At 38.8% G+C, this 16580-nt stretch overlaps 1 protein-coding gene across 1 annotated transcript in view; it reads right to left on the reverse strand.

Moving 5' to 3' along the window:
- The window catches only part of COLGALT2 (collagen beta(1-O)galactosyltransferase 2), a 114575-nt gene that overhangs the window by 35836 nt on the left and 62159 nt on the right, over nt 1–16580 (reverse strand). Inside the window, exons 2-4 of the mRNA XM_087438824.1 lie at nt 15534–15644; nt 5398–5515; nt 3492–3626 (exon numbers count right to left, since the gene is read on the reverse strand). Coding sequence (XP_087294950.1) covers nt 3492–3626; nt 5398–5515; nt 15534–15644 — 364 coding nt within the window. The remainder of the gene's footprint in view (nt 1–3491; nt 3627–5397; nt 5516–15533; nt 15645–16580) is intronic.

A 16580-nucleotide genomic window follows, 5' to 3' on the forward strand; every position in this document is an offset into this window, starting at 1 on the left:
TAGGCTGCCTGAGTTCAAATCTCACCTCAGCTTCTAACAGTCTGTAGATATTGGTCAGGTTACTCAACCTTGCTCTGCCTAGTTCCTCATCTGTAAAACAGGAATGATGGCACTATCTACTCCATGGGTCGGTCTGTAAAAACTAAGTAAGGCAAAACCTGAAAAGTGCTTAGAATGGTGCCTAGCACCAAGAAAGCATCAATAAATGTTGGCTATTATTAAAATTACTACATTACATTGGCTAATATTTTCAACTAAACAGACAGTACTTAAATATACAAATTGGCTCTTCTTTCAATGCAGTTACTTATTCAATATTCTGGTGGAGCTGCTACTGTGCGATACTTTTGGAGGATTCCCCTTTTGAAACTTCCTTCTGGGCAAGCACACAGAACACCCAATCCCCTTCCTTTGTGGTTTTGAATACCTTGGTTTGGAACAATCCAACTTGTTTTCCCTCTAAACTCAACCATTCATTCAACAAACACCTACCGAGTGCCTATACTCCAGGCACTGGGTTAGATGCTGGAGACTTAGCAGGAAAGACACAGCCCCTGTCCTAGCCCTCATGGGCTAGACTTAGTATAGAGTCTAGTAGAGGAGCTCATACTCCAGTGGCACCAATTGTAACTTGACTATTGCCAATGCTCAAACCCATTCCAGAAAAGATGAGTGGGTATCTCAACAAAACACACTTAAAAGTATGTGGAAGCTTTGAAGGCATTTCCAAAAATGTTCTAGGTGACGGCAGGCTCATAGAATGATGGTAAAGTTTCACAAGGCCGGTGCAGCATGCTGAAGGGCACAATACTTGTTGCACGCATAAGTTAAAGTGTGTTCACTCATCAGTCACATTGCCTTATGGTCACATTTTCTGTTGTGATGTCAGTGCTCACAGAGTCGGCACTGCAGCCTCTTCTACTTCTCTGACTTTCCTTTCAGTGTCTAGACTAGCGTTCTAGCTGAGCTAACCCTAACACTGACCATGTGATAAGGCAGAAGGATGGCAAATTAAGACTTAGAAGATGTGAGTCTTAGAGTCATTTTAACCATCTTCTAGCTCTGATTTTAGCCCATGCTTAACCTCGTTGAGCCTGAGTTTCTTCTCCCGAAAAATGGGATAATAGCTGATTTGTCTGTCTCACAGGGTTGTAGAATGGATCACGTGTGATCAGGTCTATGAAGATACTTTGAAAACTGTAATGCATCATATGAAGTATTATTGCTACCATAATTTTGATTAGCCTTTAACTTAAGGATCACTTAACATCCTTAATTTAACATCTCCTAATTTAACAATGAGGAGAACATGAGTTCTAACACTTCGGCTTCAGAGCGTTCTTCCAAAGGATGAAGGGAACACTGGTTCTTTGAAGGACTGCCCAAGAATGCATGACAAATATAAAGTTCTAGACTACTGAGGAACAATATTCTCAGAATGGGAAGCTTGGAAAATTCATGACAACGATGAATCACTGAATATCCTGGAGGTGGCGGGGTAGGAAGCAAAGAAAGAAAGAGAGAAAGAGAATTAATATGCCTCCTGCAGACAGGTGGAGGCAACAGATGTGTCTCTTTTTCCACACAAATTGAATGTTGTTGGTGATAATCCCCGTTCACTGGCCAGACAACAGCACCGGGTCATTTTGTTTTGGTTGTCCTTAAAGGCTCTGGAAACCAGGGCCTGCCTTAAGCTTATGAAGTCACTGGCTGTTTCTGTTCCCGTCTTAGCAGAAGCATGACTGGAGATGGTAGAAAGCCAAAAACAGATGGAGAAAACTTAGAATTGGCTCTAAGTTGCTCAGATTTTACTTTTACTTTGCAAAATAAGTGAGCACAGTTCTCTTGTTGGCTTTTAATGATTAAAGCAAATAAAGAAATAATAGAAACCCGTAGGCTGCAGTCACTACGATAATCCACCCTCGTTGCTGGTGTCAATGCATAACTCATTAAAAACAATCCTCGAGTGATTCTGCCACGTGAAACACTGCACATTATTAACTGAGAGTGTATGAATTTAAATGAAACTAATATAACGTTTTCTCCTCAAGAAAGTGAATGGCTTTTATAAATATGAACGTAATGCTTCCATAAAGAGATGTGGAGGATAATATGCATTCAAAATCTCTTGGAACTGTGGAAAATAATCATAACAAAAGAGGAATGCTTCATGCAGTCGTGTGCTAGAGCCACTGATGGTTAAACTTTCAGGAATTTTGCAAGCCAGCTGGCATGTTGGTAGCTTAAAATCTGTAAAAGCAAAAATCACGTTAATCCCCACCATTCTAACACCACCACAGATAGCAGCTTTGCATAGTTTTAATAATTATATCATCAAGTGGCCATACGGCAATCTACTTAACCTTTCTCTTAGCCTAAACATCATTTAAGTTGTATGCATGGTGGGAGCACTTACAACATGAAAACTGGTGAATACTATCAATTAGGATATTTCCCCCACAGAGAACCAGTTATTAAACACTTATCAGCACACCGCTGGCCTCATTCTTCATCCCAAATCAAACCAAATATAAAAGAAGGACCCAAAACTTAGCTCTTTGGGTGTGAGAACACATTTAACATACATTTTTAGCACGTCTTTATCTTACATTGATAAATGCTAAATTTATCAGTTTAATTTATCTCTCTAATTCATTAACTAAAGAATAAAAAATATAACCAGCCATAAGCATTCACTGTAATAGACGTCTAGACTTTGAAGACTACAACGGAAAAGAGAGATGATGGAAATGAAAAATTTTGTTTTTAACTTGAATTTTGTAAAAACAAGCTACCATAGCAGTTCTAATTATTAGATCTCTTTGGAAATAAACTTGGCAACACAAATCAAAGGTCATCAAAATATTTATACTCTTTGACTGAGTAATTCCACTTCTAAGGAGCTATTCTAAGGAAATAATAATAAATACAGAAAAATTTTTATTAATCATGATGGTTGTTATAATAGTCAAAAGTTGCAAACAACTTAAGTGTTTTTAAACTAACAGAAAGGTTAAGTAAATTGCATTATAGCCACTTGATGATATAGTTACTAAAAACATGCAAGCTATTATCTATGAAGTTAGAGTGGTGAGGATTAACATACTTTTTTTTTCACATTTTTCCATTTCCAAATTTTTCCGTAGTATTCTTATGTTAGTTTTAATGACAAAAAAAACTATTCAAATTTTTTTTTAATCTCTGAATCAGGGAGCAAAAAGGTACAAATCCTAGCAAGCTTTACCGGTTAATTTAAAGCTTCTAAGGCTAAGTTCATTAGAATATTCTCTTCATAATTCATTAATACAGAGAAGCTCACTGGGTTGCAACATTGGACCTGGATTTACCTCCTTTCCTGAAAATGCTTGCTCTGGTAACACAACGACATGCATGTTTCAAGGGAGGAAATGAGAAAAAGGTTAACGGGGCTACTGTTGACACACAGCTGCCTTGTTAAAACTCATACCTTCATTCATTAGCCAAAGACTTGCCTGAGGTGTAATTCCGCACCAGAAATTAGAGTACAGGCCTCGAGACTCCAGCATTGGGGCCACAATGGTCTTGTTTTCTGCAATCATTAGATTGAGGGTCTGTGGATTAGTCAGGAAGTTGTCAACATCTATGAACTAGGAAAAGAAAAGGATAATGTCAGGTGAAAAGATCCTTTTCAGCAATGGGTTCAAGAGTAACCCAGCACTTTCAAAGGATCACAGAAACTTGCTCATGAGATATGGAACCAGTTATCTATCTTCTCCTTATGGAAACCCATTGCAGCTGGATGGCTTTCATTCAGGCAAAATATGTTTAGTCTAACTTCCACATGTTCACTCTGCATAAGGCACCAAGTAATGAATTGGTGTTACCACACTGAGCGCACACTCAACTAGGCCCAACCTACACCTGGGTTAGTGGCTTTAAGTACAAGGTATTAACGGCTCCTAAGCCCTTAGAGGTTCATTCAAAGACACTTATTGAGTGACCACTCTAGGTATAAGTGCACAGACCTATTTAGGTTACCCACAGTAATGCCAAAATGGCCCAACACAGATCCATCAATGCTATTTGAATATTACAAGTAGAATTTTAGTTTAAAGTACATTATATCAACCCATGCTAATCAATGAAGCCATTCCCGATTCTTAGCAGAAGTCCGTGTTAACACTGATTCATTTACAGGGACAGTATACCAACATGTTCTATCATATAAAATAAATAATCACACTGAACTGCACACTTAAAAATGACTAAAATGGTAGATTTTATGTTATATATATTTTACCACACACACAAAAAATAACCAGAAGCTTTCAGTCTTACGATAGTCAATCTGTTTACCAAAAATTTTGTAGTTCACCATTTGTACACTTCAATGACATTTAAACAGCTATACAATGTTAAATATCATCAGTACAATTTGAAAACTTCTATGAAATTATTTATATTGCAAGTGTGTGTGTGATAAATTATTGGGCTGATTTTTGTTGTGGCTGAGGGGCTGGGGGATGGACATCAGTCAAAAGTATTCCCTTTAGGAATCAGCCTAGTGACAGAGAGCAGATGTCAGTAAGTTTAATGAAACAATACTGGATTTGCTTTTTTGGTGTTATTTCTAGTGTTATACTGAAAAACATTTGCCAAAAGAATTAAATGGATTTGGGCAGCCACAGATGAAGAACTTGGTTCCCATAAACTTGCAGGGAAAAAAGCCTCCTGTCAGTTTTCAAAAGGGAAATGGGGACTGTAAGTCCTTCCTGCTTAGGAAGCTGTCCTTTCCAATTGAGACAGGGTCCTGGAGGACAAGGATGGAATACACTATTGATCCTAATCATCAAGCCCAACATTTTTCTAGACCACTCTCAAAGCTCTAAGGAAAGCGATGGAACATCTTCATGGAAAGAAACCCTCTACAAGAGCCCACCGTAATTAGGAACAACCAGAAGCCAAGCAAGAGATGTTTTTCCCCAAATCACTCAGGAGCCAAAGGGAGTGGAGTTTTAGAGCTGTTAATCTGAACCTCTTTTTATATAATTAATTTCTCATATCTGCAAAATTCTTCTATAAAGTTCTTCAGAAAATTTATGTTGCTTTACCTACAGTGTTCTCCATGAACTAAAAAGATTCAGAGTTTCTCATGCCTGTTACATGAAAGAGACCAAATAATTCAGGAGCTTATTCACTTACTCACTGAAAGTGCATGTCAGGAGTGGGTCTGAGATGAAATCCAAGTATCCCAATATTAAGTTCTCCAAATTCTCCCCTGCACATTTATTAAAAAGTTGGGGAGGTGGTACCTAAACAAAAGGTTGTTTTGATTGCTCCCACAGTCCTAGGTTTTAGGTAATTAATTTGGACACATTCTAGATAACAGCTGTCAAGAAGTCAAACATCTGTTTTTACCAGAATGTAGTCTGACCATTTTTCCCTCGCAGTTCGAAGGGCTGCCTGTCGTAGTTTCATCACGTGGGCAAAACGAGAGCTGGGCCAGTGCTTTGGTCCAATTTCATCAGGATAAGATCTAAAATAATAGTAACAATAATAATAACATAATTATTGAGTACTTTTATTTCCAGGCACCATGTACTAACTCATTTAATCTTCCAGTACCCTAGGAAATAGATAATGTTATTGTTATCAACATCCCCATATACAGATAAGGAACCTGGAACAAGGAGAGATTAAGTAATTTGCTGCTTACCGTACACAAGAATCTTTATATGAAATATTTCAGTGAGTTCTTATTAAAACTCACTGAGTCCATATGAGGTAAGTACTACCATTCTCTCCATTTTGCAAATGAGAAAATCGGTGTAGAGTGGTAAATTTATTTGCTTAATGTTACACAGTTAATAAGGGGCACAGTTAGGATTTAAAACCAGGCATAACCCCAAAGCTCATGCTCCTAGACACTTTTTTATATATTCTTCCATCAAATAAATTTGGAAATGTTGCAGCATAAAAATATGAGTTTCCCAGGAAAAACAAAGGTTAATTTACTTGGTCAAGTCTCAGTAAAGGATTCCAAACAGCCTAACACATTGATCTATCCCAGGTAGAGTGACATCATGGAGCAGCTGCATAATGTTACTGGGATCTCTATCAACATCCACAAAATAGCCAGGCCAGGACTCTTACATGGCCATGCAGGCAAGCCGGTTGGCACACTCTTGAGAACCCTTCTGAAAGCTCCCACCTGGTATGGACATTGATACTGTCACAGTGGACCCAAACTGGTCACTACTTCCAGTTCTTGTAGTTGTGCTGGCAGTACATTTGCCTCAGTGAATGAAAAACCACAAAAACAATAAGACTTTAATTATACAAATAAGATTAATAGAATTATGTACTGCACAGGAATTCTCTGAGATGTCTTCCCCAATTATTGCTTCAATGAAAATCAGTGAAATTCCTGTTTTTCTGAATATATTGCCAAAAAAAATGCCCTCCCTAATATGGTTCACACTGACCTTGGCACACAATATGTTTGGTCAAAATTGGGCTACAGAGAAAATTACCAGGATGCAAGGTAGGTACGTAAAGTCTTTCTGGGCCATTTTAATTAAGCCAAATTCCACTATAAGAAACTCAAAGAGTGCTAAAAATCTTTTAATGTGTTCAAATTTTGTCATTAAATTTTGCTCGATATGTGGACCATATGCTGGGATTTGAGATATAAATCCATGATATAATGAAATGGTATAATGAAAGTATTCTATATAGAGAGACTAAAAGAACAAAAATTTGTTCTGGAATGGCATTTATTATTATTATAATACAAGTTTGGCTTTCAATAAATGAATTATCTTGGGCAGAAATTCAGGCAACTCAATTCACCCTACTTTTACAATTCCTTAAGCTGGAATGTAGTAGCCTTGGGAATGTTTACAATAGTAAGTTTTAAATATATTCATTCATGTTGTCATTCACTCGTTTGTTCATCCAACAAGTATTAATTTAGTGCCTGCCAAGAACACAGCATTGGAGGGAAATATAAACTATTTATGTACTCTAACCTCTGCCAAAGAACCTAAAAATAACTTAGAAAGAAATGCATAAATTGCATTGTTAATTAACAATGTTAGTTAAGTGTATCATGTCAAAAAGGATGATGTACGAAATAAGCATTACAAGTGTTGAGAGAAAGGCAGCTCTTTGTAAGTGGAATGATTAGGAACAGCTTTCTGTAGTAGGTGGGATTTGGGATAAGAGTTGGTTACAAAGAATGAAAGGGCCTTCCCAGAGAGCAGACCTGCAGGAGCAATGGCTTGAGGTTGAAAATAAAAGGAACATTCTGGATTAATCAGGTTTTTGGGTGGAAGAAGCAGGAAATATGGGTGCATAGGTATGGGTGCTAAGTTTATGGAATCTTTCAAAAATATAAGTCTGAGGTGTTTGAACTTTGTTTTGCAGGTATTGAAGAGCCACTGGAGTCCTTTTAAAAGAAAAATTAAACCATGTCATTAGTATTTTAGATAGATTGATCTGACAGTATGGTATGTAGGATGACTTGAAGATGGAACCAACTAAGAAATTTCTATGGTTAAGATTGGAAATAACCTAAATGTCCATCAGTAGGAGACTGATTAATTATGGAACATCCATACAGTGGATAGTCTATAGTGGTAAAAATAATGAAGAAGCAAGAGTGATGTCAGCAACATGGCGGAGTGAGCTGTTCTCTGTGTCTCTCCTTTGAACTGCAACTAAAAGGACATTCATGGATCAGTGGAGGATACCCACACAGCACACCAGGAAGCCTGAGAGACCCGAGCAGCTGTATATCTGAAGGTGGATGGACTACTCACCCGGAGGAGGTGGTGGAGATAGGTGAGCACCCTCTGGACCCCAGGGAGCCCAGTGCACATATGCGACTACTTTCCCGGCTGGAGTGATCATAGCATTGCTGGAGCCCCAAGGGTGGGAGCATGCCTCAGCATGACTGTGGAAACAGGTGACAGCAGCCCTGAGCCCCCTGGGTGATCACTTCCCATCTATCGGGGGAGCCCTCAGGGCCACACAGCCCACAGAGAGCGGCCCGGGCTTGGCCACAGTGGGGAAGCCCTGCCCACTAAGCACAAAGGCTGGTGCTACCTAGGAGCAGAGGGCAGCTGAGCTGCTGCTCAGGCAAACAAGCTCCCAGCTGCCGTGAACACCCATAGTACTGCTGCGGCCCCAAAGTGGGGGAGCATGTCTCAGTGGGACTGTGAGAGCAGGCGGCAGTGGCCCCGAGCTCCTGTGTAATCACTCTTTCATCTAGTGGGAGAAACTATAACCCCACCATGGTCCCAGGGAGTGGCTTTGGCTCGGTCCCAGAAGGTAGGTCCTGCCCACCAAGCACAATGGCTGGTGTGACCTAGGAGCAGAGGGCGGCTGAGATCCCAGTCTGGGCGAACAAGCCCCCGGCTGCCGTGAACACCCACAGTACTGCTGCAGCCCCAAAGAGGGGAAGCATGTCTTGGCAGGACTGTGAGAACAGGCGGCAGTAGCCCTGAGTCCCCGTGTGACCACACTCTCATCTAGTGGGAGAATCCACAATCCCACCCGGTCCCAGGGAGTAGCTTTGGCTTGGTCCCGGAGGGAAAGTCCCACCCACCAAGTACAACAGCTGGTGCGACCTAGGAGCAGAGGGGGGCTGAGATCCCAGTCTGGGCAAACAAGCTCCGGGCTGCCCTGAACACCCATAGTACCGCTGTGGCCCAGCAGCAGGGAGCACAACCCCCGGGGTCTGCGGGAGTAGGCGGCACTGGCCCTGAGCCCCCTACATGACTACTTTCCCATTCGGTGGGAGACCCCACAGGGCCACTGCGATCCCAAGGAGTCACCCAGGCTTGGACAGGCACAGCTGACAGGGATCGCAGCAGTGGGCTCAGATTACACAGCTCCTGCCCCCCTTCTCAAGTGGCAGCAGGCAGAAGCTGCACCCAGAAACTATCACTATGCGCTGGCACAAATACAGTCCATCAAATGGTATAAAGAAATTTATTAATACTCCAGACAAGAAGGAAAAAGATAAATACCCAGAAACCAATCCTGAAGGCATGGAAATCTACGATCTAAATGACAAAGAATTCAAGACAGCCATGATAAGAAAACTCAATGAGCTACAAGAGAATTCTGAAAGACAGTTCAATGAAATCAGGAACCAAATTATTCAACAAAGGGAATTCTTCACAAAAGAGATCAAAACTATATAGAAAAACCAAACAGAATTGGTAGAGATGAAAAACACAATGGATGAGATAAAGAAAAATCTGGAGTCCTTAAACAACAGGACTGATAATATGGAGGATAGACTTAACAATCTGGAGGATAGGAACACAGAAATCTTCAGTTGGAGGAGGGAAGAGAACTTAGGCTAAAAAGAAATGAAGAAATTCTCCAAGAAATATCTGATTCAATTAGGAAATGCAACATAAGGATTATAGGTATTTCAGAGGGAGAAGAGAGCGAAAAAGGAGCAGAGAGTTTGTTACAAGAAATAATAACTGAGAACTTCCCAAACCTGGAGGTGGAGCTGGAATTACATGTAAAAGAAGCCAACAGGACTCCTAATTACATCAATGTAAAAAGACCTTCTCCAAGTCATATATTAATAAAGCTGGCAAAAGTCAACAATAAAGAAAAAATATTAAAGGCAGCAAGGCAGAAGAGAATACCCTATAAAGGAAGCCCTATCAGGCTTTCAGTGGATTTTTAAGCAGAAACCTTACAGGCTAGGAGAGAGTGGAATGATATATTCAAAATTTTGAAAGACAAAAATTTTCAGCCAAGAATACTATATCCAGTGAAAATATCCTTCACATATGATGGAGAAATAAACACTTTCCCAGATAAACAAAAGCTGAGGGAGTTCATTGCCTTTGAACTCCCTCTACCAGATTTGATCAAGAAAGCCCTCATACCTGAAAAAGAAAAAGAAAGAAAGGGTTTATAAAGCCTTGAGCAAGCAGCTAAATAGGCAGACAAAATCAGAAATTGCAACTCTCTATCAGAACAGATTAGCAAACAATTATAACTCTAAAGATAAAGGAAAAGAAAACATCAAAAATAAATATTATCAAGCCGGCCCTGTGGCATAGCGGCTAAGTGTGAGTGCTCTGCTGCTGGCGGCCCGGGTTTGGATCCGGGCGTGCACTGACACACTGCTTATCAGGCCATGCTGTGGCAGCGTCCCACATAAAGTGGAGGAAGATAGGCATGGATGTTAGCTCAGGACCAGTCTTCCTCAGCAAAAAGAGGAGGATTGGCATGGATCTTAGCTCAGGGCTGATCTTCCTCACACAAAATAAATAAATAAATAAATAAAAATAAATACTATCGTTTCATTTTAACCACAAATTCACAACACATAATGGAATAAGTTGTGACAACAACTTAGAAGGGGAAGAGGAAAGGGATGAAACCTGCTTAGACTAAGGGAACAAGAAGCTATCAGGAATGGACTATCTCATCTACAGGATCTTTTATACAAATCGCACGGTAACCATTAAACAAATATCAGAACAAAGACACAAATGATAAATAATGAGAAAACCATCATAGAGAGCCACCAAACTGAATTAGCAGTCCAAAATACATGGGATGAGAAACAAGGGAAATACATAACAATTGAAAAATAAGAGATAAAATGGCAGCTTATTAAGCCCTCATATATCAATAATCACTCTAAACATAAATGGATTGAATTCCCCAATCAAAAGACACAGAGTGGCTGGATGGATTAAAAAACAAGACCCAGGGCCGGCCCCGTGGCTTAGCGGTTAAGTGCTCGCGCTCCACTACTGACGGCCCGGGTTCGGATCCCAGGCGCGCGCTGACGCACCGCTTCTCCGGCCATGCTGAGGCCGTGTCCCACATACAGCAACTGGAAGGATGTGCAACTATGACATACAACTATCTACTGGGGCTTTAGGGGAAAAATAAATAAATAAAATTATAAAAAAAAAAAAAACAGAAAAACAAGACCCAACAATTTGCTGCCTCCAGGAAACACATCTCAGCTCTAAAGACAAACACAGGCTCAGAGTGAGGGGATGGAAGACGATACTCCAAGCTAATGGCAAACAAAAGAAAGCAGGTGTTGCCATACTTATATCAGACAAAGTAGACTTCAAGATAAAAAAGGTAATGAGAGACAAAGAGGGGCAATGTATAAGGATAAAAGGGACACTCCACCAAGAAGACATAACACTTATAAATATATATGCACCCAACACAGGAGAACCAAAGTACATAAAGCAACTATCAACAAACCTAAAAGGAGATATCAGCAACAACACAATAATAGTAGGGTACCTTAACACCCCACTTACATCAATGGATAGATCATCCAGACAGAAAGTCAATAAGGAAATAGTGGACTTAAATGAAAAACTAGACCAGATGGACTTAACAGATATAGAGAGAGCACTCCATCCAAAAAGAACAGATTACACATTCTTCTCAAGTATGCATGGAACATTCTCAAGGATAGATCATATGTTGGGAAACAAGGCAAACTTCTATAAATTTAAGAAGATTGAAATCACAACAAGCATCTTTTCCAACGATAATGCTATGAAATTAGAAATCAACTACAAGAAAAAAACCGGGAAAGTGACAAATATGTGGAGACTGGGCCGGCCCTGTGGCTTAGCGGTTAAGTGCATGTGCTCCGCTACTGGCGGCCCGGGTTCGGATCCCAGGCGCACACTGACGCACCGCTTCTCCGGCCATGCTAAGGCTGCGTCCCACATACAGCAACTAGAAGAATGTGCAACTATGATATACAACTATCTACTGGGGCTTTGGGGAAAAATAAAAAAGGAGGAGGATTGGCAATAGATATTAGCTCAGAGCCAGTCTTCCTCAGCAAAAAAAAGGAGGATTAGCATGGATGTTAGCTCAGGGCTGATCTTCCTCACCAAAAAAAAAAAAAAATATGTGGAGACTAAACAACATGATACTGAACAACCAACTGATCATCGAAGAAATTAAAGGAGAAATCAAAGAATATATGGAGACAAATGAAAATGAAAATACACCATATCAACTCACATGTGATGCATCAAAAGTGGTCCTCAGAGGGAAATTCATAGCAATACAGGCCTACCTTAACAAACAAAAAAAGTCCCAAATAAGCAATCTTAAACTACACCTAACAGAATTAGAAAAAGAACAAACAAAGCCCAAAGTCAGCAGGAGAGAAATAATAAAAAATAGAGCAGAAATAAACAAAATTGAAACTAAAAAACCAGTAGAAAGGATCAATAAAACAAAAACTGGTTCTTTGAGAAGATAAAAGAAATTGACAAACCCTTAGCCAGACTCACCAAGAAAAAAAGAGAGAAGGCTCAAGTAAATAAAATTAGAAATGAAAGAGGAGAAATCACAATGGATACCACAGAAATACTAAGGATTATAAAAGAATACTATGAAAAACCATATGCCAAAGAATTGGACAATCTAGAAGAAATGGATAAATTCTTAGACTCATACAACCTCCCAAAATTGAATCAAGAAGAAATAGAGAACCTGAATAGACCAATCATAAGTAAAGAGATTGAAACAGTAATCAAAAAATAAAAGTCCAGGACCAGATGGCTTCTCTGGAGAATTTTACCAAACATTCAAAGAAGATTTAATACCTATCCTTCTCAAACTATTCCAAAAAATAGAGGAAGATGGAACACTTCCTAACACATTCTATGAGGATAACATCACCCTATCCCAAAGCCAGACAAGGACAATACAAAGAAGGAAAATTACAGACCAATATCGCTGATGAACATAGATGCAAAAATCCTCAACAAAATATTGGCAAACCGAATACAGCAATACTTCAGAAAGATTATATGCCACAATCAAGTGGGATTTATACCACGGACACAGGGATGGTTCAACATCTGTGAATCAATCAATGTGATACACCACATTAACAAAATGAGAAATAAAAACCACATGATCATCTCAATAGATGCAGCAAAAGCATCAGACAAGATCCAACACCCATTTATGATAAAAACTCTCAACAAAATGTGTATAGAAGAAAAATACCTCAACATGATAAAAGGCCATATATGACAAACCCACAGCCAACATCATACTCAATGGGGAAAAACTGAAAGCCATCCCTCTGAGAACAGGACCAGACAAGGGTGCCCACTCTCACCACTGTTATTTAACATAGTGTTGGAAGTTCTGGCCAGAGCAATTAGGCAAGAAAAAGGAATAAAAGGAATCCAAATAGGCAATGAAGAAGTGAATCTCTCGCTGTTTGCAGATGACATGATTTTATATACAGAAAACCCTAAAGAATCCATCAGAAAACTATTAAAAATAATCAACAACTACAGCAAAGTTGCAGGGTACAAAATCAACTTACAAAAATCAGTTGCATTTCTATATTCTAAGGATGAACTAACAGAAAGAGAACTCAAGAATACAATCCCATTTACAATCACAACAAAAAGTATAAAATATCTAGGAATAAATTTAACCAAGGAGGTGAAAGACCTATACAATGAAAACTATAAGACATTATTGAAAGAAATTGATGATGACATAAAGAAATTGACAGATATCCCATGTACGTGGATTGGAAGAATAAACATAGTTAAAATGTCCATACTTCCTAAAGCTATCTACAGATTCAATGCAATCCCAATCAGAACCCCAATGACATTCTTCACAGAAATAGAACAAAGAATCCTAAAATTCATATAGGGTAACAAAAGACCCCAAATAGCTAAAGCAATCCTGAGAAAAAAGAACAAAGCTGGAGGCATCACAATCCCTAACTTCAAAACATACTACAAAATGATAGTAATCAAAACAGCATGGTACTAGTACAAAAACAGACACACAGACCAATGGAACAGAATTGAAACCCCAGAAATAAAACCTCAGATCTACGGGCAGCTAATCTTTGACAAAAGAGCAAAGAACATACAATGGAGAAAGGAAAGTCTCTTCAATAAATGGTGCTGGGAAAACTGGACAGCCACTTGCAAAAGAATGAAAGTAGACCATCTGCTTTTGCCATACACAAAAATTAACTCAAAATGGATCAAAGACCTGAAAGTGAGACCTGAAACTATAAAACTCCTGGAAGAAAATGTAGGCAGTACACTATTCATCATTGGTCGTAAAGGGATCTTCTCGAATTCCATGCCTCCTCAGACAAGGGAAACAAAAGAAAAAATAAACAAGTGGGACTTCATCAGACTAAAGAGCTTCTGTGAGGCAAATGAAACCAGGATCGAAATGAAAAGACAACCCACCAGCTGGGAGAAAATATTTGCAAACCATATATCCGACAAAGGGTTAATCTCCATAATATATAAAGAACGCACACATCTGAACAACAAAGAAACAAATAACCTGATCAAAAGCTGGGCAGAGGATATGAACAGACATTTTTCCAAGGAAGATATACAGATGGCCAATAGGCATATGAAAAGATGTTCAACATCACTAATCATCAGGGAAATGCAAATCAAAACAACACTAAGATATCACCTTACACCCATGAGAATGGCTATGATCACCAAGACAAAAAACAACAAATGTTGCAGAGGACGTGGAGAAAAGGGAACCCTCATTCACTGCTGGTGGGAATGCAAACTGGTACAGCCTCTATGGAAAACAGTATGGAGATACCTCAAAAAATTAAAAATAGAAATACCTTATGATCCAGCTATCCCAGTCCTGGGTATTTATCCAAAGAACTTGAAATGAACAATCCCAAGAGGCTTATGCACCCCTATGTTCATTGCAGCATTATTCACTATAGCCAAGATGTGGAAGCAACCCAAGTGTCCCTCGACTGATGATTGGATAAAGAAGCTGTGGTATACATATACAATGGAATACTACTCAGCCATAAAAAGAGACAAAATCGTCCCATTTGCAACAACATGGATGGACCTGGAGGGTATTATGTTAAGTGAAATAAGCCAGACAAAGACAAACATCGTATGACCTCTCTTACATGTGGAATATAAACTAACACACAGACAGAGAGAACAGTTTGGTGGTTACCAGGGGAAGGGAGTTGGGGGGTGGGGACAAGGGGTGAAGGGATGCATTTATATGGTTACTGACAAATAATAATGTACAACTAGAATCTCACAATGTTATAAACTATTATGACATCAATTAAAAAAAAGTAAAAAAAAAATAATAATGAAGAAGCTCCTTAACTATTGCTATGGAATGATTACTAGAAAATGACAAGTGAAAAACAAGGTGTATGTAAAAAGTATACAAACTTTTCACTATGATCCCTCAAGTATAAAAGGTTTATACTCAAAGTATGAATAAATAATATCAATATTTTAAAATATATACTGCGGTAATTTACCACAATATTTAAAAATATATACTGTGGTAGTTTACTTGTGAACTAATGAGAATCTGAACTTGGCTGGTAGCTTCAGGAGTAAACAGGAAAAGAGAAACATGAAGATCTGTCAAAGGAAGAAATGGATGGCTGGAAAACAGGTTAAGGGAGAAGGGTAAACAACAAGTTCACAAAACGTTCTCTTGCTACTCACTCAGGTTCGTCCATAGGCCTCCACTCCACATAGTGATAGGCTCTCTGTACATTTTTCAACCACTCCCTGAGTATTTCTGTTGTATTATCCACATTGTGATCGGTGGCTGCCCTGCATGGGAGAAAGTACGAGATAGCTCAGTTATGTCACCCAAAGAAAGAAGGGGAAATCCAAAAGACCCCAGATTAACTGAAAGGACAATGGCCAGTTCTGGAAAAAAAGTTTTATATGTGAAAATGATTCCCTCATGGGAATGAATTTCTGAAGTGAGAGATACTGCTTCAAATCATCTTTGTGTCATTAGATCCTTAAACAGGGCTCAGCCAATAGTAGGATCAATAAATGGTTGTACTAAAACAGTATAAGCATAAAATGAATTAAACTTGAGTAAGTTAATTAATCTTCTTGGAAGCTTTCCTATGTGGCTTAATTTTTAGTTACCCAATATGTAAACTCTGCCTTTTAACTTCACTAACAACTACCCTCAATTTAAGCAATAATTCAGTTGCATTTTCATTTCAAGTCCATTTTCAGGTCACAACAAAACTTCTAGTCAGTGCTGCTTTAATCATATGCACTAGAGGGGAAAACCACATTAACAGTTTCCAATTCAAAACTCAAAATCTAAGGTATCTTCACTTATTTTGAATTAACTTTACCATCACTTATACAAAATAAAGTACCTTCAAAAATCTCCAAATACTGTATACAAAACTTATTTCTGTTCTACCTTGAAAGTTTAACAAACTGATTCACTTATAAAGGAGCTTAACTCACTTATTAAAACAAAATATTTTCAAATTGTATTACAAAGCAAACTCGTGCTGTATATAAGATACGCATCTAGAACAAAGTTATTCAGAACACCTAAAAATGAAGAGATATACTAGGCAATTGGAAAAGAAAGCAAGCAAGCAGGGGGTTGTAATCTTACATCAAATAAGGAAGAATCAGGCCAAAAAATATTAAACATGGCAAAGAAGGATACTTAATAATGCTAAAGAATGCAACTCACATCAAAGATGTAATAAATGTGAATATCCATGT

The sequence above is a fragment of the Ceratotherium simum genome, chromosome 2 (assembly GCF_057802395.1).
Source record: "Ceratotherium simum simum isolate JZ-2026a chromosome 2, ASM5780239v1, whole genome shotgun sequence".
Lineage (NCBI taxonomy): Eukaryota > Metazoa > Chordata > Mammalia > Perissodactyla > Rhinocerotidae > Ceratotherium > Ceratotherium simum.